The following is a 24,200-nucleotide window of genomic DNA, read 5'->3' on the forward strand; positions in this document are numbered from 1 at the left end:
CCAATAAATTTTTTTTTTTAATCCAGCCTGCCAACTATTTTTGTAGAGCCTGGAAACTATAAGAATGGGTTTCCACATTTTTGATTGGAGGAGAAAAAAAAAAGCATTTGTTGACACATGAAAATAGTTTCCATAAAGCTTTGTTGACATGCAGACGTATTAACATTTATGCTATCCCAACACAAGAACAGAGGCATAGAATGGTGGCGTTCAGTAGTGACCCAGACGGTAGGAGACCACAAGTACCTAAAATAGTGACTGCCTGTTCCTTAATGAGACCCTCCAACCCCACAAAGATCTTGGCCACACCTTCAAGTGGGTGCTGCAAGAATTGCCTGCCACTTCATAACTGGATGAGAGACCACCAACAGGGAACATCTTCCCTGCAGGTTCCGTCCTAGACAAGGATGGGTCTGGGAATGCTGGAGATCCCAAGACCCTTCCTCACACCGCTGGCACCTCCCCTCTCTCCTTCAAGAGGCTCCCACCTCCCGGCTCTCTCCTGGGGGGTGCTTCGTTTTCCCCTTTCCTCTTCTAACTTCACCTGGTCACTTTGCAAAGAAAACTTCTCTGCAACCAATTCTTGGCTTTTTATTTCCATACTAAGCTAAGGAAAAACCCAGCGAGCTTTTCTGGTAACAATAGCTTGCTGACCCTGGTTTACACTGTTCTTGAGATAAGACAAGAGGTTTCAAGCTGTACACATCATTATTATTTTGAAACACTGCATCGCCAACATTATTTGAAAGACAGAGATAGAGACTTTTCCATCCACTGGTTCATCCACTAAATGAAGCAGCCAGGGCTAGACCAACCAAAGCCAAGAAGTCTGAACTCAATGCAGGTCTCCCAGGTGGGTGGCTATTTAAGCCATCCCCTTCTGTCTCCCAGGCAGATGTATACATTAGCAGGGAGCCAGGATCCCGGCCCGTGCTCTTAATATAAGATGCAGGCATCTCAAGTGATTTCTTAACTGTAACACGCAATACCTGTCATTGAAGTGTTACTTTTAAACCTGCAGTTTTCTGTTGTTTGTGAGAAAGCATGCTCTTCTTTCAGAAGGTGTACTTTAATGGGCAGATCCCAAATGGCATTTGGGATTAAGAGACACGACGAGAAACTATGTGTCTGCACCACATTGAGAAAGTCTTTCTGTGATAGGCAAAATGTCTACCTGGAGATATGATCATATCAGGGACCCTGCTGGGAAAGGCAGATACACAGAGAGGAGAGACAGAGAGGAAGATCTTCCGTCCGATGATTCACTCCCCAAGTGAGCACAACGGCCGATGCTATGCCAATCCGAAGCCAGGAGCCTCTTCCGGGTCTCCCACGCGGGTGCAGGGTCCCAAAGCTTTGGGCCGTCCTCGACTGCTTTCCCGGGCCACAGGCGGGGAGCGGGCCACAGGCGGGGAGCTGGAAGGGAAGCGGGGCTGTGGGGATAGAACCGGCGCCCACATGGGATCCCGGGCATGCAAGGCGAGGACCTTAACCACTGCGCCACCGCACCGGGCCCATGAGCTATCAGCTCTTTTGAGGACAAATATTGCAATATATATATATATAAAAGATTTATTTATTTTTATTGCAAAGTCAGATATAAAGAGAGGAGGAGAGACAGAGAGGAAGATCTTCCATCCAATGATTCACTCCCCCAGTGACCACACGGACAGAGCTGAACTGATTCGAAGACAGGAGCCAGGAGTTCTTCCAGGTCTCCCACACGGGTGCAGGGTCCCAAGGCTTTGTGTCTTCTTCAACTGCTTTCCTAGGCCACAAGCAGGGAGCTGGATGGGAAGCAGGACTGCCAGGGTTAGAACCGGCGGCCCTATGGGATCCCAGCTCGTTCAAGGCGAGGACTTTCGCCCCTACACTATTGCGCCGACCCTACAAAGATTGCAATCTCAATGACTAACATTAGGCCCAGCGCATAAGAATTCATTTTTTAAAAATATGCTAAAGCTACTGTCGTCAAAGGAGCCTCAAGGCAAAAATTCCTCGGTAACCTAAATATTATTCAAACTCAGAATAAATGCCCAGGTTTTCTAAGATTAGAATTTCACCCACCACACCTTAACCAATTTATGTTTTCTCTTGTGTCTGGCACCTGGTGAACATCCAGTCAATTGTGGAACTGTCTTTCCCATTTATTGTCAAAGTAATTATATTTTGAGCCAAATTCAAATAGGCTTTGCAATATCACACACTGGAAATCTCAAGAGCTGAGAGCTCCTAGTTTGGATGACTCTCCCCGCCCCCAACAAACTGTTGTAAAGACTGTGAAAGACTTAAACACACAATCTGTAACTTTCACGTTCTCTTAAAAAATGGAGGCCATTGGGTTTTACAGTGCACACCTAAGTCTGTGGACACATCGCAGTAGACTCAGACTGCCTGTGGGCCTTAGAAAGACCGTCTCACCTCTCAAGGAAGCCAACAACTTCTCAGAACAATCAAACCCATTCAAGGAAAACCCTGGGAACGGTCTTCCCCTCATCGGGATCTCTAAGTGGATATCAAATGCCCGTCTCTGTCTGTTTAGCTGATGGAGACTGGCTTCAAGGAGTGGTGCGCCTCCCTGTGGACACAGGAAGGAAAACAGAAACATTTATTTCACCCACCTTCCCCACACCACACCTGCTTGACGGTAAAAGGAGGTACACATGGTCTGCAATCCCCTCACCTTTGTAATAAATACTATTAAAAAAATTTAAATAGGAGGCAATGATGTAAGAGTAGGAAATGAAAGCTGTACCATAAGGTTTCAGGTAATGTGTGGAATACAAATACAGTCAAAGTTTTAAGTATTTTTCAAAGAACTTTTATTGAGGTTTTATTGCAATCTACTTTTGGCAATACGAGGAAAGTGACCATAAGAAAAATTCGGGTAAGATTTTATTCAACAGAGCAGTTTTTCATGAATGCTTCAGGTCAGTGTATAGTCAGCTTCCAGTATCAACTTGAGTACCTCATCACGGATATCTAGGTCTGAATGACAACAGTAAGGCATTGCACAATGCTGAATCATCAATGATTAAACTGCATTTTACATATTATAATTTTGAGGACAGTAAAGTATGCTAATACTCTACAATAAATAAGGATTTTAAAAAACGTGTTGCTTAGCCCTTGTTGAACAAAATTCAATTATTAGCTTATTCGTTGAGTACTCCAGTTAATAAAGGCTTGATTGTACTTCAAGAACTCTGACTTTTCCAAATATAAAAAAAAATCAGTTCTTACTTGTTATGACAAAAATTAAGCTTTAAAGCACATTCACACTTGTCCTTCAAAGCACATTTTCAACATGTATGAGATAACTTCTCATGCCTGATAACATGGCTTATATGGCAAAAAGAGTTGTACTCAAAGGACAGCTAGAGTAATCTTCCCATCCCCACTTCCTCCACAACACCACACTCGGCCTCTGTGTAAAAGTCGTTATTTATTGCCATGCTACAAAATGTATGAAGTTGGCACTGATAGGGAGAAATAGAAAACAAAGGGCGGGGAGGGACAGAAAGAAAACGATGCTGTTACATATACAATAAGGTTTTGTTTTAATTAACAGTGGTTAAGTTTTGCCAGTACCCAAAAATGCAAACCAAAATTTAAAATGCTGATATTAAACAGCATTAAAATACAATTTATGCATAGTACAGTATCACTTATTAGAGAAATATGGAATGTTTATAAAAGAAATTAACTATGGGGTAAAATTCATATTTCATATACAATTTGGCAATGGTAGTTCCACTGTTAGACAATTTTTATAAAAGAGAAAATTAAAATCTAATAAGCTACCTTTATACAAAGTTGCTATATTTATGCCTTTACGTAGGAAAGAAACATTTATAATGCAAATTAGGACATACAAGAATCTTACAATATTATACAATGCAATGGAAATAAAAACATAACACAAAGTTTTTCCTTTATAAAAATGTATAGTTTGCATTTACTAATGCAAATGTGGCACACTGGTGTCTACTGTACTATCAATAACAGCCTGTTTCCATGCTATTTATTGTCCAATTATTATAGAGTTGCAATCACTTCAATGCTACCAAAAAATTATTATAATTCCCAAAAACTGAGGCAATAGGGCAATAGGTGTGTACAAAGCAGGGTAGATGGACAGGGTGCTGTTTGGGCAGAATATACTGTGGGATGTTCTAAAATATTTGTTAAGTTTTCAAGCCAAAACATTTCCTATACATTCTATCATTTCGTACCAATGCCTTTATTCAAATTTGGCAAACATCAAGGAAAAGTTCATTAGTACCTTATACCTCACAAATATGAATGGAATGGCAATACATCAGTTACTTCTGAGTCATGTCTCTGATGGTATCTCTATTTTGAGAATATATATATTTACAAACAAATACTACACATTGCACAAAATATTTGGGTATTAAGGGTTAGGAAAAGCAGAGAAGCAATGGGAAAGTACTTTTCAGCTTGCTAAAACCTTTACCTTAAGACAGATCTATGGCGGCACATTGTTGGGAAACTGAAAACATAAGGCCCCTGTCCCATTTGTAATAGAACATTACTGAGGTACATCTTTATATGCTGTGCCACAGATTTTGGTGGGGAATGGGGAGGATGGAAAATGAAACAAATACCAGCTTGATTTATTTTTCTAACATTAAACTGGGCAGGAGGGGTTGACATTAGTATCTACAAAAGTAAAGATCGCTTGGCAAATTTTCATCAGTCCCAAATGTGATCTCTTCTGGATATGCCGGGAAGTGAAAAGCTTTTTGCTGAGTCTTCAAGAGTAAAGTGCATATCTCATCACTCCACAGCAGCAGAAAATAAAAGGAACCATTTGCCAATCTTCCTGGAGCTAGGGAAGGCACCATATTTTCAGTTTTAAGGGAAGATGACACCGGGAAGCAAAAGACACTATGAAAAACCATACCAGTTTCCAACCTTGGCCTTGGATAAACATTGTTACGCTCTATGTGGATATGAGAGGATTATCTTTGGGGAAAAATATGTGAACAAGTGTATTTCTAAAATCTAAAAGTGAGATAACATGGTCTATCAAGAGAACTGAATAACTAAATTACACCCGTCTCAGAAAACCTGAGACATACGGCCACAATTATATGCCAATAAGACATCTCACTGTGTAACATACCTAGGAATAGGGATATTCTTCCAGGACACAGTTAATGCCCATTACTATACAACTGCAACGGACAAGCTGAATTCTAAATGACTTTTTATTTAAATAGGATCACAGGTGATTTCCAGAAAACATCCAGAAATTAACACCAGTTCTATGAGTCTTCCTAATTTCTTTTAAGAGTACCTAAGACCAAATTCTTAGCAGACAAACTGGTCCCACTTTTCATTTTTAAAGCACAATGTATTTAAAGCGTAAACTGTAATGATTATGTTAGCATTACCTAAAATATATATATATATGTATATATATTTATATATAAATGTAAAAACTAGTTAGAACCTGGAGGAAAGAAGATGAATAGGATGAGGGAAAGAAAGACTGAAGTGCTCGATCCCTAGAATGAACAGACAGTTCAGCCCTTTCATCTGGAGAATAGTGTTCTGCTTTGATGGCCTGCTTCAAAGGAAGCAAGTACACCGGCTCTATCATGATGCTTACTCCACGTTACAGAGACCATTACATAAATTTGGCACAATTAGCAATTTACTTAGCGGAAAGGATACATGGCATAATATATTAAAAATGGAAACTGCATACCTATATCACTGCTCTTCTTAAGAGAACAGTGAACACTTTAGTCAGCACCAAGTTCACGGGGGGGAAAAAAAAAATAAAAACCAGAAACTCTTGTTATGTGCAAAAACCAGTGGCACTGAAAATAATAAAGACACCTGTTATAATTTATTTTCTTTACAGTGGCCCAACTCTATCATTCTGGCAATTCACTCACTGCCCTCTGATTAGGTTATTTGTTGGAGAAGCTGAATGCCATGATACATGTTTTTCATGCTTAGTGAACCTTAGTTTTGACTGGCAGATCCAGAGCGTAATTTCAAACTACTTCATTATTTAGACAAAACAAAAATATTTTGTAAGGTTATCTAACCTTTCTACCTTCTCTTATATTCTCTAGTGGTGGGGAAACTGGAATGCTCTTGATTTTCCAACAATTTTCACTTATGGAATCTCATCAGTTTATATAAACTTCAGCTCATTTTAAATCCTAAATTATGATGCAATTTCATGACTACACAATTTCTACTGTATCTGCTATGCTGGCAACAATATTAACATTCCACAAATTCAAAGGATAACCAAAGATCCAGCTGCAAGTAAAAGGACAGCACAGCTGAGGAACACGGGAGGGAGCAGGGAACAACTGGAGCCAGCTGTGTGGCCGGGGAGTCATTGCTAAAGTGCTGGGGGTGCCTGCTGAGAACACAGTACCTTTGGGGAACTTTGTATGTTAAAAGTTATTATTTTTTCTCAGCTGCTAAAAGGATCACCTATGGACACAAGTGAAATTTTCAACTGAGACAATTTTTTTTTATCAACTTAAAAAGTAAACAGCATATAAATAAATACTGGACAAAGGCAACCCTGTTATAGAATAACAGTTAAATTCCACATGAATCTTCAAAACCATAATTTGACAAAAATGCAAACTAAGTAACAATGAACACATAATCCAATTTCAAAACTATATACAAACTCAAACATTTTTAAACTGAAGAAGACATTAAGCAACAAAATAAGACATCCCAAACACCAAGGGAAAAACTGAAGATACATAGGAATCCAATGGCACAAATGCCTCTAGAAAACAATGTGCTGTCACTAAGCTCTAGGAGAGAACTGCCAAGGTACCGTGGTTCAGATTTTCAAATGCTTCTGGGTGAAGTGACCTGAGACTGGTTCTTGAGCCTACTCTAATTCTGAACATGGTGTCTAGACACAGCCAGTAAATGACATCATGAGATGAGTAAACAAAATCTCGTCTCCTTCTCACTTTTCAGTACACCAACAGCAAATCACATTCATGGACACAGACTCTGTGTAGTAACACTGAGGGCGAGGGGCCTGACTGGCAGAAAAGGAGGGGTGGTACATCTATTCCTTTACATGTTCTGGCTCAAGGCAAAATGCCTTTATTGACTGAAATGCAGGGACTCCTCAGGTTACATGTTAGAGGCCACGCACTGTGAACAGTGAATCTAAAGTTTTACTTCCAAAGCCTAGAGTTATCTGTTAGCAATGCACATTATCAAGAGGCTTTATAAAAATTTTTCAACGCCAACCATGGCTTACACAGGAAAGCCATGTGTAAGTCTAGAATAATGAATAAAAAAAAAAAATCAACCAGCATATCATTCACCTCAACTCTCATTTATATAGGCACTGTGAAAATGGGAATGCTGCTGTACAATAATGAGTAATTAATAATGACATTAAGTGTTCTTTAAGGAGTACCTGCTCTACATTAATTCCCTTTAAAGATGTACATGAAAATTTCAGAAAAAAAAATCTGTATCAGTCTATAAAAGGAGTTAGTGTTTAGAAGCAAAAATGAAGCACTTGCATCTTCATTTTTAAAAACTTCACCAAGGTGCAAACAACACAATGCTCTGCAGGCTCACATGGGCAGATCAGTACTGTTATGTCTGGTTTTTCTGGACGTACCATCGTCTCGAGGCAGTGCTTTCTGCAAATTTGACATAGCAGCAGTTCTCTCGATGTCTATGACCGCATACAGCTCTGTGCGCCTGGTAGGGGTTTGCGGCAGGGGGGTGGTGGGCGTTTTTGGAGTCTGAGGGTTGTCCGAGTCACTGCCACCTTCCAAGTCAACCTGTATGTAATTGAGCTGCCGGTGTTCTAGACTTGGGCGTCTGAGATCAAAGTTAAAGACTGTTGGCGTGCAGTCCCGACGCCTAGAATACTCTATTTTGTGAGCACTTGCCGGCACAGTTACATTCTCTGTATTTACATAGTTATGCATTGGATCGAGATTATTATGGTAGCCATTTAGAGATGGGGTCTTTGGTCCTAAACAGTCATCTTCATCCCTACTTAGCTTGCGTGCTTCCCAAACAGGAGGCAAAGATGGTAAATTTTCATAGTTCAATAATGCAGTTCTTCTCTGAGCTGAGTTGTTGATATTCTGGGTATCTGAGGTACTTGTGGATGTCAGACGACCTCTCCTGACCCCTGAGGCACTAGGGATAGACAGCCCATTTATATTTTCGTACACCAGTTTGTTAACAGAGGGTGCATCTCTCCGTTCATCACTGTCATAGCCAGTGTCCCATTCTGTGTTATTCGCACCACTTCCACTAACTTGATCTCTTCCAAGTTGCTCCAGTTTCTCTTTTTCCATTAACTGCTTTTGAACAGGTGTTGGTCCTAAAACAAACTTCACTCCTTCGGGTTCCAGAAGAATCTGAGGGTCCCTGTCTTCAATACCACTTGGCTCTTCTTTTGGCGTGTTGCTTTCAGCATTGGAAACTCTTGCCTCCAATGGGACATGCACACTGGTGCGGTTTTTCCGCTCTTCTTGCACACCCGTAGTGTTGACATAGGTATGTACCTAAGGAAAAAACGGTCCATCAACAACATTTAAGGAACAAAGCAGAGCTGACTGACCATATCAATTAATGTTATTAACATTTTCTCTTTAAAAAAAAAAGACCCAACTTTCTTTAAACTTTTGTGCCTTCAGCAGAGAATGTAAACTGCCTCATCAGAGGATGGAGAGCAGAAGAGGCTGGAACACTCTCCTGGGTAAGCTTTCCAACCTGTTCCTGGGCCTGTGGATACACTAAGGTGGACTTGCTCAGCCTATAGACCTTGGAAAGATTTTCTTAACTCTGGTGCAATGAAGCTGGCAACATCTCTGAACTATCAAAGCCACTCAAGTAACACCCTCAGAACATTCTTCCTCCACATCGAGGTCTCTAAGGCTTTATCAAATGACTGTCCCCACCCCTGGGTGCTGATGCAGTTTGACAGCAGGCAGTGATCTCCTTCATGGCCCCTGCTGTGAACACAGGAGTGAAAAAAACCGAACCATTTTTCCTGTCCACCCTCTTCCACGCCTTGATCCTTCCCACACTAACTGGAGACCTACACACATCCCTCTCAATTATGTGAACAATTAAAAAAAAAATTTTTGTGCCTATTTTTTTAAACAAATAAAAAGATGGGGGGAGGGATAGAAAGAGATATCTTCCTAATTTAATTTTAAAAATAGCTTAAAAAACACACAGCATTATACATGACAGTGAAATATAAAAAGTATTCTGTGGGGAAAAAAGCAAAACAATAAAATGGATTTTTCATCTTGCTGTTGTTCTAGAAATCTTCAACAATACATAAAAATGTTATTCAAAAGAAATAATACAGGGTCAACACCTACAGAAAAGGGGGTAAGACCATTTAAAACAGATACTTTTATCAGTACCTTCTGTTCTCACTATACAAAGAGTCAAGCCCTACTACAGTTATACAACACACATAGATATAAAATAGGCATCACCAAGCATGAAATTACTTAGAAAAACTCAATGTTATTTTGAGAAGATAATTAAAAAAATCTCTAAGTTTATACATAAAATTCTTTTTAAAGATTTAAAAATGAAATGCAGGGGTTGGTGCTATGGCATAGTAGGCTAAGGTCCTACCTGTGGTGTCAGTATCCCATATGGGCACTGGTTCTAGTCCAGTATGTGCCACATCCAATCCAGCTCCTGCTTATGACCTACAGGGCAGAAGAGGATGGCCCAAGTGCTTGGGTCTCTTAACTCAAGTGGGAGAACAAGAGGTAGCTCCTGGCTTTAGACCAGCCCAGTTCTGGCCACTGCAGCCATTTGGGGAATGAACCAAATGTTCATTGTAAGAACCTCTCTCTCTTTCCCTCTCCCTCTCTCTAATTCTGTCTTTCAAATAAATAAATAAATCCTTAATTTAAAAAAAAACACTATCTCTTAATAATTAAATTATTTACAAAGAAAAGCATGACTTAATATATACACTTAATATACACATAACCTGCAACTAGAAACTTCATTCCACAACTGAAAGCTAATCAGAAACATTGCATAGTTCTACAACAATGGCAATAACAAAACCAATCTTTCAGCCAGGCATGACAGCCTAGTAGCTGAAGTCCTCGCTTTGCACACTCCAGGATCTCAGATGGGCGCTGGTTCATATCCCAGCAGCCCAAATTCCCATCCAGCTCCCTGCTTGTGGCCTGGGAAAGCAGTTGAGGATGGCCCAAGGCCTTGGGATCCTGCACCCACTTGAGAGATCTGGAAAAGCTCATGGCTCCTGGCTTTGGATTGGCGCAGCACCAGCCATTGCGGCTGCTTGGGGAGTGAATCATCGGATGGAAGATCTTCTTCTCTGTCTCTCCCCCTCTTTGTATATCTGACTTTCCAACAAAATAAATAAATCTTTAAAAAAAAAACCCTTTCTACTCGTAATTCACTGATAATACAGCCTACGCACAGCAGCATACATTTCTAACCCATTGCAAGTTACTATCGGTAATGGGAGCTCACTATTAATGGTCTTTCTTGTTCTACAGATGCACCTTTCTTATGAATCCACCAATTACTGTAATTCTGTTTCCCTGAGCGCCTGTACAAATTTAAGCATATCCTAGCGAACACTTGCTATTTTCCTGACTATCCACTGCAGAAGTAATTTATTAACAATGAGCATTAACATTAAAATCTGATAAAATCTTTATGCATCGGCACAGCAACCCCTGAATTCTACACAGCCTTTACCGCTGTCAAACAGCGGTGCGCACTTACTTGCTCCTCAGCCACAAGCAGAGGATGTGTGGACTCTTCCCCCACTGAGGGCAGGCGAGCACTCCCCACAGAAGGATGTCTGCTCGAAGGATGGGAGGAAGCATCTCCAAACGAGGGGTACCGGGGATAGCCGTTCGGTAAGTTCTGAGTGGCAAATCCTGGCGCTGGGGTTCGAGTCATTTGTGTAAAGACAAGACAGGATGTGGAGGGAAGATGGAGAAAATAAAGACACATGAGAATCCAATCTGTACTGACCACGAAGGAAGGTGCGTCTGACAAGACCCAGCAGAAATCTGGGCAAATGCCACCAGCAGGGGTAGAATGGAATACTTCATATTTTTACTTAAAAACATTTACAACTATAGCTAATGGTTCTTAAAAACTGACAGCCATTGCGCTTTTGGTAAGCAATGGTGATTTCCAGTGTGCGTCAGATGAAGTGTGGGTACTCTTCAGGATATAATGTCTGTTACTCAGGACCTGAGAGGGAGAACAGCACTTACTTGTAGGTGTTCGAGGTGTTCTGGGGACTTCCAACTCTGTCTGATGATTATTTCTTTCTACAACTGGTTCTTCCACCACATTTATACTATTATTTTGCATAATCTCTTGCAACATGTTAAACAACTCTTCTGCACGGGCACACTTAAAAGCAAAGATTCCTACAAATATAAACCAAAAAGGAAAAATAGTACCCATGTCTTTCAAAAAACCATAGGAACACTTATCAAAAGAACAACATTACAAAGTAAATGTTCTATATACCAATAGCAAGAAAGTTAAATACATAACAAATTAATCATATTCCTTATTTCAACAGCAGGGGGAGCCCAAGTCTCTGTGATCAAGGTGACCATTTAACAAGCCCCTTGCTCTTTTTCTAAAATTCAACAGAGGTTATGTGATTTTTCCAAGGCCATTAAAGCAACAGGTAGCAAACAAACAAACAAATTCAAAACATATTCTGTCTGACTCAGAAGTTAAAGTTCTGGCCCCAGTGAGTTAGAATGATGACACTTGGTCAGTTCAGTGGGACTAATCATTAATTGAAAATTTTAGTTAAAATAAGTCAAATTTTCTCACAAAAACTGTGCCCAATAAATGATCGCAAGGTTTACTATATATTTTCTAAACAATCCATTTACTTTAGGAACTTTTTTGTATATTAGGAATTTTTTTTTCAAATGCTATACTAGTATATAGAATAACTGAAAGCACATTTCAAATATGATAATATTTGGATAAAACGAAGGCTAGATCAGCCTACCTTGTCCAGTTTGACACCTTCGACCACTTTCAAAAGAAAAAAGATTGGAGTCATAGCCATAGCGTCGCAGGCAGAGGTAGTGCCATTTGACCGAGTCCCGCTTGCGAGTATATAAGATCAGTTCCGTGTCGGTAAGTTCCATTATGCCAGAGCCTAACTCATTGCCATCATCATCCACATTAATAACCTGAAAAAGAAGGGGACAGTCACACAAATACTTTATCAAACTTCTAGAAATGTAGCACAATGTTGCAGACATCATCTCAGGTGAGAATTTCACTAAGTGGGGCATGACTTAACTTCTATAGGAAATGAAATCAGGTGAAACCTGGTGAGTTAGAAAATTATGGGATGTATGACACAGATGTAATGTTAAAACAGAATTGAGAAGGTACTGTTCAGAAAGACCAGAATAAGATCAGCAGAGTCCATGTAAGAAAGCTCTTATCCTGCTGAACTTCTGGAAAACAACAATGCCCAAACAAGACCTAAGGACAATAGATAACATTTATGGAGAAGTAACTACTCCCCTGGGACTGAGTAAAGCACTTTACATATATGCTTCCTTCATTTAATCCTTTTGACAACCCTAGACTGTAGGTCTAGTGTTAAGTAACAATGGAATTAATTTTAGTGACAATATAACCTGCCTAAGGTTGCAAAGCTAGGATGAATGGAGTGAGTTACAGGTAAGTTTGTGTCCGCATAGGCTGCAATTCAGAGCAGACTCAGATTACGTCTGCAGGATTGAGCTGACGGTAACAGCACACTAAAGAAGTGCTAGCAAATAAGTCAGTGAAGGATGAAAGAAGGTAATTAATTTTATGGCAACTTCGGGGTGGATCACAGAGCAACTGGAGGTGAAGTCCAGTTAGGAAGTCACTATACCTGGAGATCATGACTGAAACGCCGTGATGAGCAGCTGTAAAATGGCATGTCAAAGAGAGTAACAATGAACTGCAGCTAGTTCAACAAGGAGGAGCCAAGGGAAAATAAAAAACTCCAAACTATTAGAAAGGCAATACTGTCACCATTTATTAAAACAAGAAAAGGCAGATTGAAAAGTGGATCTGGAGAGAGCAGGAAGGAAGAAAAAAATGTACCAGGTGAAGACAGAAACAAATTAAACTAGGCACTAAGATATGCAACTCAATCAGTTATACTGACCTTAAACTTGTTCCGATGGTTATCTGGGACAGTGTCTTTATCTGGACAGCTACAGCAGCTACCCATGGCTTCTTCAGAAGACCATGTGAGCACTACATAAAAAAATAATTGGAATAAAATATTAAATGTAGATTCAGAAAGTATGGAAAAGAACTGCAAACATCACCTAACAAAGCACTGTTCTAATCCAGAAAATGTAGCCCGAACAAGGAATATAGCTGAAGCTAGATTTCACCTCTAGTCAGTCGGTCAGTTTCACTCAGGGATAAGAGAATAAATTCTGTGAAGAAGGCATTATAGAAATCTGAAATTTTCATCGTAACTTACAAGAGTCTACCGAACCTTCTGTTACCTAAAACACAAACCAATTTAAGGTCTCACGTTTGAGATCAATTAAAAGTAAATCTATGCTTCTTTAAATAAGAGTCAATCATGGGATTAAACCTTAAAGGCTTTTCAGGAATTTCAGATCTCTTAAAAAAGTTGACACAGAGATGCCAGACACCGACATTAAGAGCTTTTTTCTTTTCTTTTTCTTTTTTTAAAATATTCTGTTACCCATTGTAGCATCTTTTATGTACCCCACAAGGTATAAACCATTGGTAAGGGTAGACACTGTGCTATAGCAAATCAAGTCCCCACATGCAATGCATGCATCCCGCATTGGAGTGCTGCTTTGGGCCCTGGTAACTCTGCCCGGGAAGGCAGCAAACAGGGCACGAGTCCTTCTGCATCCCTGCAATCCATGTGGGGACCAGGGTGAAGTCCTGGCTTCTGCCTGGCCCGGCTTCGACTGTCACAAGCTAGTGAGGAATGTGCCACGAGACAGAAGATTTCTCTTTCTCTCGCTCTTTCAAATGAGTAATCTTTAAATTGGCAAATAAGACAAAAACATCAAAAGAAACTTAAGCAGGAATGTAAAAATATTGGCAAAAACATTCTGGCATTTCTATTTAATCTTCTTTCCCACAGAAAGTGGGAGATAAAGGGTTATGAAGGTGACATTAAATGTTCAAGAACATTCAAAATGAATATAAGGAGGGGTGGGGGGAATCCCCAGCGCCTATAAAACTGTACTACATAATACAATGTAAGCAACAATAAAAAAAAAATGAATATAAGGGAAAGAAGTCAAAATGAATGTGACAATATCTGACAAAGGCAAGGGATTGAGCACAAAAGCTACAAAACATTATAAACATGAATACAATTCAAACTTGCTTAAAATTTGGAAGTGGCTCTCTACTGCTTTTAAGATAAAAACCTTTTTCTCTTGGCATGACATTAGGTCAGTCTGTACCCCTGCTATGCCTCAGACCCATCCTCAAGTGCAGTCAGCCAGTACAGACTGCAGATTCCTAAAGCACAGGGTTCCCTCACGCACTTCTATCTGCTGTCCACCTTCCTTGGCTTCCTAAAAATCAGTGCGACACCTTGAGGAAGCCTTCCATCACTCCAATCCACTAGGGGTGATACATCTGCTGTAGCCTCCGCACAAACCACCCTGAGCTTCCCAGACCACACTGTGTAGCACACATCACACTGAGCAGAAACTGTGATTACTTGTCTGTTTATGCATCCTTCTCACACCACTGTGTGTGCTTCCCCAGCAGGCCTGGACCTACTGCCTACGGCCTGACACAATCCTAAGCACAGAACAGTGCTCTAGCCTCATTGTGGATTGCCTGGTCTATACCAGCAAAAGGTGAAAAATGCCTGGCCAGTTTAACCATTAAGATTTTAAAAAATACACCAGTCTGTAAAATAAAAGAAATAAGTAAAACACTAGTGCCAATGAAGATTCTGGACATCTGGCATTTGGCTCTAACTAATAAGGCATGCATCGTGGAACAAAGATGATTAAGTCATTATACATGCATTTAAGGGGAGAAGCAGATATAAACAGATAATGCACTATAATAAACTATGTACTAGAATATGAGAAAATGATTGTTAGCATAGAAGGCAGCAAATGCCTTGCCGGGTTAGGCAGAGCAGGAGCACTTTAAAACGGTGTGTAGAAAAAAATACACTACGCAAAAAGCAGAAATAGGTGCTTCAGAAAGAGAAAAGCACAAGCAGACAAAGTCTCAACAGGTCACATTGCACTTGGTACAAGTGACACACAGTGGGGCCACACCCTAATGCATTCTGGACAACGGATTTCCCAAATACAAGCCAGCCTGCCTCCCATGCCATAAGCAGGGAGCCAGATCTGAAGTGGAACAGCTGGGACAAGAAGAAGCACCCAAATGGGATGCCACTGCTTGCAGGCAGAGGAATCATTGGATGGAAGATCTTCCTCTCTGTCTCTCCTCCTCTCTGTATATCTGACTTTCCAATAAATAAATAAATTTAAAAAAAATTAAAGGGACACTTGATAAACATTTTTTAAAAGGCTTCTTAAAATTGCACATTGATTCCCCGCCCTTACATCTACTCCTTTATAAATATGGAGAGGTAAAGATACTATATTATGGTTTCTGCCTAAAAAAAAAAAACCAAAAAACACTTTTTTTTTAAAAAAGGCAAACAGTTGCATTTAATTTATTTAATATTCCTTCATTTATTTGAAAAGCAAGAATTACAGAGAAATGCTTCATCTAATAGCTCACTCCCAGATGGCCATAACAGCCAGGGCTGGGCCACGCCAAAGCCAGAAGTTTCATCTCAATTTCTACTTAGGTTTATGGGGTCTGTGAACTTAGGTAATTTTCTGCTGCTTTCCCAGGTGCGTTATCAGGCAGCTGGATTGTACCAGGACTCACACTAACGCCAACAGGGACACTGCAGCTATAGGTGATGGATTCACTTGCTACACAACACTGGTCCCGCTAAGAAATATTTCAGAACTATTTCTTAGTTTAAGTCACCATCTGCAATTCTGGCATCCCATGAGAGTAAGTCCTGGCTGTTCTCTTCTCTTCTTTTTCTTTCTCTCTCTCTCTCTTTTTTTTAAGAATTATTTATTTTTATTGGAAAGTCAGATTTACAGACAAGAGAGAAAGAGACAAAGATCTCTGTCTGCTGGTTCACTCCCCAAGCGGCTGCAATGGCCGAAGCTGAGCCCATGAGAAGCCAGGAGCCGGGAGCTTCCCCCCGAGTCTCCCACATGGATGAAGGGTCCCAAGGCTTTGGGCCGTCCTCAACTGCTTCCCGGGCCACAAGCAGGGAGCTGGAAGGGAAGCGGGGCTGCCGGGATTAGAACCGGCGCCCACATGGGATCCCGGGCGTGCAAGGCGAGGACTTAACCACTTGCGCCACCGCGCCGGGCCCCAACTCTCACTATTTCTTAAACAGAGCAGCAAAAGTTCCTTCTTGCCGCCTTTCTTGATGATTTGTCAAGCAGAGCTTCCCACATTGGCACGTGTGAGAGAGACAGTATGGCCTAGCTGATAACACACTACATCCAAAATGCCCTTCAATGATAACAGTAACTAATAAAACGTATGATAGATGGCACAGAAGCCTTGACTCCCATGCCATGCTAAAAATCCACTAATATCATTTATGCAGGAAAGTGAGATAGTCAGATTTTTTTTTTAAGATTTATTTTTATTTTTGTTGGAAAGTCAGATATACAGAGATGAGGAGAGACAGAGAGGAAGAACTTGCGTCCATGATTCACTCCCCAAGTGACCCCATCTGAAGCCAAGAGCCAGGAACCAGGAGCCGGGAGCTTCTTTCAGGTCTCCCATACGGGAGCAGGGTCCCAAGGCTTTGGGCTGACCTTGACTGCTTTCCCAGGCCACAGGCAGGGAGTTGGATGGGAAGTGGAGTCACTGGGATTAGAACCGGTGCCCATATGGGATCCTGGCATGCTCAAGGTAAGGACTTTAACCGCTAAGCTATCGCAGCAGGCCCGAGACAGTCAGATCTTAGCTTTCATCAGCAGGAAAAATTTAACCAGAAATTTAACTCAGAGAAAAGAAATCACTTTGGAACTTCTTAAAAATGAAAAATGATAAAGACTTAAAGTCAGAACACCAATAGTACAAATAAAGAATATATGAATTTATTTAAGAACAATCTTGGAAGAAAAGTTAGCGATAGCAAGTGGTTTTCTTGGCAAAAGGGAAGAAAAGACAGCTTACAATCACGACAGGCAAAGGGTGAATGTCGAAGGATTGGCAGTCATAAAGCTAAGTGAGGATGATCAGTTCAGTTTTAGTTGTGCTGAGCTGAGATTCTAGAAACCAGCCAAGTGAGATATGCGACAGATTTGAGTATGTGAGTATGGGCCTGAGGGAAGACAAAAGCTAGCAGAAAACACAGAGCATCTGAGGCTACAAAACATGACACTACTCAGGGACAACATGAGAAAAAGGCCTGTGGTTGAAATGTTAGGAGACATAGTAATGTATTTAAGTATAGGAATAGGGAGAAGCCGATGAAATGGGTGGGAAGAATCGAAACACTCAAAGCAAAGAGGGCATCACCGACGTGGGATAGTGGAGAAGGGTGGCAAGCTGCAATAAGAAAGCTGTCTCCCAAAGATAAGAACTGTCCGTTGAATTACTGGCTGACAAAGAATGGAGCAAAGGTGTGAACACGTCAGAGTTTAAAATAAAATATGCCAAAGCCAACACTGTGATGAAATGGGTTAATCCACTGGTTGCAGCACCAGCATCCCAGGTAGGTTTTGGTTTGAGTTCCAACTGCTCCACTTCCAATTCAATTCCCTGCTAATGTACCTAGGAGAGTAGTGGAAGATGGCCCAGTACAGGGGAGATCTGGATGGAGCTGTAGCCTGGCCCAGGCCTGACTGCTGCAACCTTCTAGGGAGTGAAGCAGTGAATGCAAGCGTGCTCACTTTTCATTTTCTCATTCACTCTCTCTTTCATTTCTCCCCCTGTTATTCTGCTTTCAAATAAATCATTTTTTTTAAAAAAGAAATATGACAGGGCCGGCACAGCAGCTCAACAGGCTAATCCTCCACCTGCAAGCGCCAAGATCCCATATGGGCACAAGTTTGTGTCCTGGTTGCTCCATTCCCAATTCATCTCCTGTTTATTGCCTGGGAAGGCAATAAAAGATGGTTCAAGTCCTTAGGATCCTGAACCCATGTGGGAGACTGGAAGAAACTCTTGGTTTCTAGCTTCAAATCAGCTCAGCTCCAGCTGCTGAGGCTGTTTGAGGACTGAACCAGTGGATGAAAGATCTTTCTCACTCTCTCTCCTTCTTTTGGTAAACCTGCCTTTCAAATAAAAATAAATCTCAAAAATGCCGTGAATTTATTATTTTAATAAAGTAAAAATTCAAGCAATTCTATTATTAGGTCAGAAAACATTAAAAATACAGGAAAAAAAAAAAAGAGAGAGAGAGAGAGAGCTAGTTAACGGCTCAAGGAGAAAGGGAGGACTGTCTTGTCCTCTGGGGTAGGAACAGAGCAAGTGAAGTAGAGCAGACCTACCGTCTAACATGTCCTTCGTACACAGAAGGCAAAGCTTGCAGTATGAGGGACTTGAGGAGCATGCGCACCAGGCATCAAGGCACTACCCAGGAAAAGACAGCAGGGTGAGTAAGCAGGCTGAGATGAGAGTCGACGGAGGCTGCAGAGCCAGCCTGTGGTATTCTGCCAGTAGTGCTCAGCAGTCCAGATGGTGCACAGCTCAGGGTCAGAGGATAAGGAGATGAAAGGATGCTGGCGACACCAGGGTTTCATAATCATTAGATCCAGTCAGGAAAGAAAGAAGAGTGTTAACAGAATTAGCAATACAGGCAAAAAAGTGTGGAGCTTAGCTCAAGTCGGGGCTGAAACAGGTGAAAAGCAGGGAATTCAATCTTCCAACTCTGAAAGAGACTTCCAAAAAAAAAATTCATTAAAACAAAAATTTTTTTTTTTTTCTGGAAGGCAGGTTTTACAGAAACAAAGTCTTCCATCCACTGGTTCCCTCCCCAAATTGCCACAATGGCCAGAGCTGAATCAATCCAAAGCTAGGAGTCGGGCTTCTTCCAGGATTCCTGTGTGGATGCAGGGTCCCCAGGACTAGGGCCATTCTCCACTGCCTTTCCACCTCATAAGCAGGAAGCTGGATGGGAAGTGGAACAGCTGGGACATGAACATATAGGACATATAGGATGCTGGCACCACATAGCGAAGGACTAGTCTTTGGTGCCACTGTGCTAGCCCCCATCAAAGAATATTTCCTTATTTATTTATTTTTACTACAAAGTCAGATATACAGGAGGAAGAGAAGCAGAGAGGAAGATCTTCTGTCCGATGATTTACTCTCCAAACAGCCGCAATGGCTGGAGCTGAGCCAATCCTAAGCCAGGAACCAGGAGCCTCTTCTGGGTCTTTCATGTGGGTGCAGGATCCCTAGGCTTTGGGCCATCCTCGACTGCTTTCCCGGGCCACAAGCAGGGAGCTGGATGGGAATTTGGGCCACAGGGATTAGAACCGGTACCCATATGGGATCCCGGTGTGCTCAATGTGAGGACTTTAGCCACTAGACTACTGCGACGTGCCCATATTTCCTTATTTATTTGAAAGTCAGAGAGAAAGTGACATAATAGCCGGGGGTGAGTCAGACCAATCAATCCAGATCTCCCAAGGAGGTTATAGGAACCCAGCTCCTTCAGGCATGCTATGGAGCCTCCCAGGCTATACATTAGCAAGAAGCCAGGAATGGAAGTGGAGCAAGGACTTAAACCCAAGCCCTTTGATCTGGAAGTTGGCATCCCCAGAGACATTTTAACTGCTGTCCAAGCACTCAGCCCAGGAGATATTTTCAGTGGGGAGTTTTCACCCACACCTTTACCTGCAAGCTCCTCTGCAAGGAAGTAGGCTAGACACTAGGTAGTCTCTGTTTATGACTATCAGCCTAATATTTAGAGATCACACCTGACTTACATGAGATTTAATAATATGCATTAACACTGCACCATCCGAGGGTAAGTCATGCGATCCCATGTTTCATGTTTCATGGGATCGCATGACACAGCAACACATAAAAGTCACTTAGCTGCACTCAAGAAACAAAAAGTAGCTTTGGTTTAGGCAAAGAAAAAGTTTACTGAATATTTTCAATTAACTGATACCGTTTTCAATTTGTGCATTTTTAAAAGATGTCAACTTACCTAGATCTGGCCATTAATATTCTTAGCCTCTGTTGCAGCATTAGGAGTTGAATCATACTTCAAAATACCATGTTTTCTTTGTTTGCTGACTTAACCTAGAAATAGAACAGAAAAAAAAGTTGATAATTTCTTCTTTTTTTTTTTAGTGTAATAATGTTTCTGATGACATTTTCAGCAGCCCGGTTAATTCAATTACCTGATTTACACAAACTCAAAAGCCTAAAAAACTTGATTAAAAAAAAACAAAACAAAAACACTGATACATATGATTAATTACTTCTTTGCAAAAAAAAAAGTAAAAATGCAATAGTCTAAGTTCTATAAAAGTTCTGGCTTCTCTACTCCAGCTTCGACAATGCACAAGTCATTTCTCTATACTTATCTCCCCAGCTGTGAAATGAGGGGTCGGATGAAACCAACTCCAAGGTTCTTTTCAGCTCTAAAACCCCAGTTTAGCCAGTGACAGATGAATTCTCCGGCCCTGGTGACTTCCTAAACTTCACTGTTATTCCTCCCTTAGAGCTGTTTCTCTTTAGAATTCACTCTCTGTGTCATGCTATTCCACAAGCATCCCCAGAACCAATGCAAAGAAGTAGGTCAATTAAAAAAAAAAAGAGTAGGAACAAGCAGGCCAAAGTCATCACAGTGATGCTGCAGTGATATATTAGTCAGGATGCAATCTACTTTTGAAGTTTTTCTAGCTAATTTTTTTCATGTTTTTATATATTGAGAAAAAAAGAAACTCCAATAGGAGCACTAGTACTTGGTGAATACCTACGCTATAATGCATGTGGCATTATGTTAAAGACTACAGAAATGGTTTCATTTAAACTTACATATTAACTAGAGTTAACATGATAGATATCCAAAATGAGCATTTCTAAACCTAACCACATGTACACATACACAATCAACAATTTCAGCTCTTGTTTCCAATGCCCTCTGTATAAAACCAGCATGCTAGGCATTTGCTTCTGCTCCCTTAAGATAGGCAGCAAGGCACTCAGCGTGGTAGCTTAGTGCCTAAAGTCCTTGCCTTACACACGCCAGGATCCCATATGGGTACCAGTTCTAATCCCGGCAGTCCCCTCTTCCCATCCACCTCCCTGCTTGTGGCCTGGGAAAGCAGTTGGGGAGACGGTCCAAAGTCTTGGGACCCTGCACCTGCATGGGAGACCCGGAGGAGGCTCCTGTTCCTAGATTTGGGTCGACTCAGCTCTGGCCATTGTGGCCACTTGGGGAGTGAATTATCCACGGGAAGATCTTCCTCTCTGTCTCTCCTCCCCTCTGTATCTCTGACTTTCCAATCAAATTAAATAAATCTTAAAAAAAAAAAAGGCAGCAAGCTAATGTCTCATCTTTGGTGTCCCCTTTTTTGCTCTGGAAGCTCAACATTCTCACACTTTGTCCTTGACTTATACAATTGCCCAGAGCTGAGTTAATTCTACCACAAACCACTTATTTTCTGTGAATATATATGACATTTTCCGATTTTTCTTTTCTAAGAGACTTGAACCAATCAATTCAAGAAAATCTTTGTGCACTCTACATATAAGCTTTTCCCACTCCCACCCTGAACCAAGTTTAGCAAATAAAATGAGACTGATTTACAAATCGTTTAGTGATAACTTTAAACATATGAAAAAAATCATTGTGCCAACATATAAAGCTCTTTAAACTACTAAAAAGTTGCCATTTGAAGCTGTGGAAATGTTACTATGATCTCTTTGTGAGGACTGACACTTCTTCAGTCCATCACTGAGTTTGATAATGTATTGTAGAGTTTTTGCTGGCTTTTTACTCTTTTTCAGTGTAATTATCCAACATGCCAAGTACTTTCCATCAGAAAACACGCTTTAAGTGCTAAATGACAGACTGTCAAAGCCCTCCTGGATGAAAAGAACCCAACGAACCATGTCTGTCCCACTTTCAACTTTGGGATACTGATGCCTCACATATTCTCCATACCTCTTCCCCCCCACCCCTCGCCGCTTTTTTTTTTGTTGTTGTTAAGATTTACTTATCTATTTGAAAGTCAGAGAGAGGAGAGACAGAGGTTCTCCAGCAGCGAGTTCACTGAGCCAAGCTGAAGTCAGGAGCTTCTTCTGGGTTTCCCACGGGGTGCAAGGACCCAGGAACCTGAGCCATCCTTTGTTTGCTCTCCCAGGTGCACCGCCGAGGAGAAGCATCAAAGGTGGGGTAGCACAGACTCAACCCAGTGCCCATAGGGGATGCCAGTGCGGAAGGTGGTAGCTTTACCTGATAATACCACAATGCCAGTCCCTCTCTATAACTCTTTAACTCACTTTGGTTTCTCTTCAACCGAAGGACAACTGAAAAGTGAAAGATAACTGAACTAGTGACAAGTAAGATGTATTATAGACATTATATGGACGTATAATCTTATTTTTGTTACATGTATACTTTTTTTTGTAATGCTGTTATAGACAAGAGCATCAGCTAGTTCAGTGGTGTAGCAAGCTAATCCTCTGACTGTAGCACTGGCATCCCATATGGGTGCCAGTTTGTGTCCTGGCTGTACCGGTTTTGATCCAGCTCTCTGCCTGGGAAAGCAAAGGAGGATGGCTCAAGAACTTGGACCCCAGAGCCCATGTGGAAAACTCAGGGAAAATTGCTGGCTCCTGGCTCCTGGCTTTGGATTGGCTCAGCTCCAACTGTTATGACTCTGTGGGGAGTGAACCAGCAGGTGATGATCTCTTTTCTCTGTCTCTTCTTTCTGTAAATCTACCTTTCAAATACAGATAAACAAATTTTATAAAAGAAAATAGCATCAGCTATGACTGTTAGTCAAAAAGATAAAATGATTTTACCAGGAAAATTATGTGGAAGCTAAAGGTACACTAAGAACTAGCTACTAGCACCCTATTTTGATATAACAAGCTGATTTTAAAGCCCATACCATATTGCCAGAAGGCAGGCATTTGGATGATCTAATTTGATCCAAGGACTCGTCCTGTAAACAGGTGTTGTCATTTTTCTCATCCTTGAAGTGACAAAGCTGAGGCTTAAAAAGGCTAAAATAATCACATTTCCCAAGGTCAATACCTGATAGACTACCTGATTCCAAAGTCCAAGCTCTTATGAAGTAAATGAGGCATCAGTGCAATGAAGTGATTAACGCACATAAAAACTCAAGACCCTAAGCGCATAAACTAAGCATTCAGTGTTAACTACTGAAGTAACAATAATGTATTACACAAGAATGCTGCACACCTTTGGTAAGGTTAACCCATCTGCATGTAAATTTTCTTATTTATAAGACTAGGATACACTCATAGAATTATTGTGAAAAACAAATAAATTCTGCATATAGAGATATTTAGAAAGTCATATAGTGGTTTAAAAGACAAGGCACTGTTACATTACCATTGCAGGTAAAATTCTGTAACAAAGGAGCATTTTAGAATAAGTGTTACACTAATATACTTAGTAAAAGTGTCCTAAATTATTTTAATATGATTCCTTCAGAATGACCAGGAACGAGAACACTGAATTCTATTCACAAGTGTTAAGTATAAATATAGTGCTTAAAAAGGTACGTTTGGTCTTTTCAGGGGGCTAGCACCAAGGGTGAATTTGGCTAATACTACAGTAGTTCTGTTCAAATACAGCTGGGACAGAATACCAAGAGTTAGAAGTATAGCACATAACTCTAAATTTTGGGCAGGCTAACTGTCACATTTAATTACATTAAAACAATCAAGAGAATGATGTTCAAAAATTATGTTGCATCAATGACCTAGCTGTTATTTTTTTTAACTGCTGGGTAGGTGTGTTCTTTCATTATACACATAAGCTTTCTTTTTATTCCTAACACCCAACAGGATTATTTATTGTTTATTCTGAAGGAAAAAAAGGTTTT

General features: G+C 40.8%; 1 protein-coding gene across 5 annotated transcripts in view; it reads right to left on the bottom strand.

Annotated features, from left to right (window-relative positions):
- Positions 1-2,813: 2,813 nt before the first annotated feature.
- Positions 2,814-24,200, bottom strand: part of FRS2 (fibroblast growth factor receptor substrate 2) — a 90,867-nt gene continuing 69,480 nt past the window's right edge. For 3 of the 5 annotated variants that reach the window (XM_040981841.1, XM_040981848.1, XM_040981838.1), the window contains 6 exons: positions 20,318-20,412; positions 13,235-13,326; positions 12,068-12,254; positions 11,304-11,462; positions 10,801-10,964; positions 2,814-8,567 (listed from right to left, as the gene is read on the bottom strand). In XM_040981841.1, the coding sequence (XP_040837775.1) occupies positions 7,617-8,567; positions 10,801-10,964; positions 11,304-11,462; positions 12,068-12,254; positions 13,235-13,300 (1,527 nt within the window). In that variant the 5' untranslated portion in view covers positions 13,301-13,326; positions 20,318-20,412 and the 3' untranslated portion in view covers positions 2,814-7,616. Of the gene's footprint in view, positions 8,568-10,800; positions 10,965-11,303; positions 11,463-12,067; positions 12,638-13,234; positions 13,327-18,647; positions 19,062-20,317; positions 20,413-24,200 lie in introns of those variants that run through there. The other 2 variants (XM_040981837.1, XM_040981836.1) reach the window with 2 other exon arrangements.

The sequence above is a fragment of the Ochotona curzoniae genome, unplaced genomic scaffold, assembly GCF_017591425.1.
Source record: "Ochotona curzoniae isolate NIBS_2020 unplaced genomic scaffold, NIBS_Ocur_1.0 contig_1014, whole genome shotgun sequence".
In the NCBI taxonomy this organism is placed as follows: Eukaryota; Metazoa; Chordata; class Mammalia; order Lagomorpha; family Ochotonidae; genus Ochotona; species Ochotona curzoniae.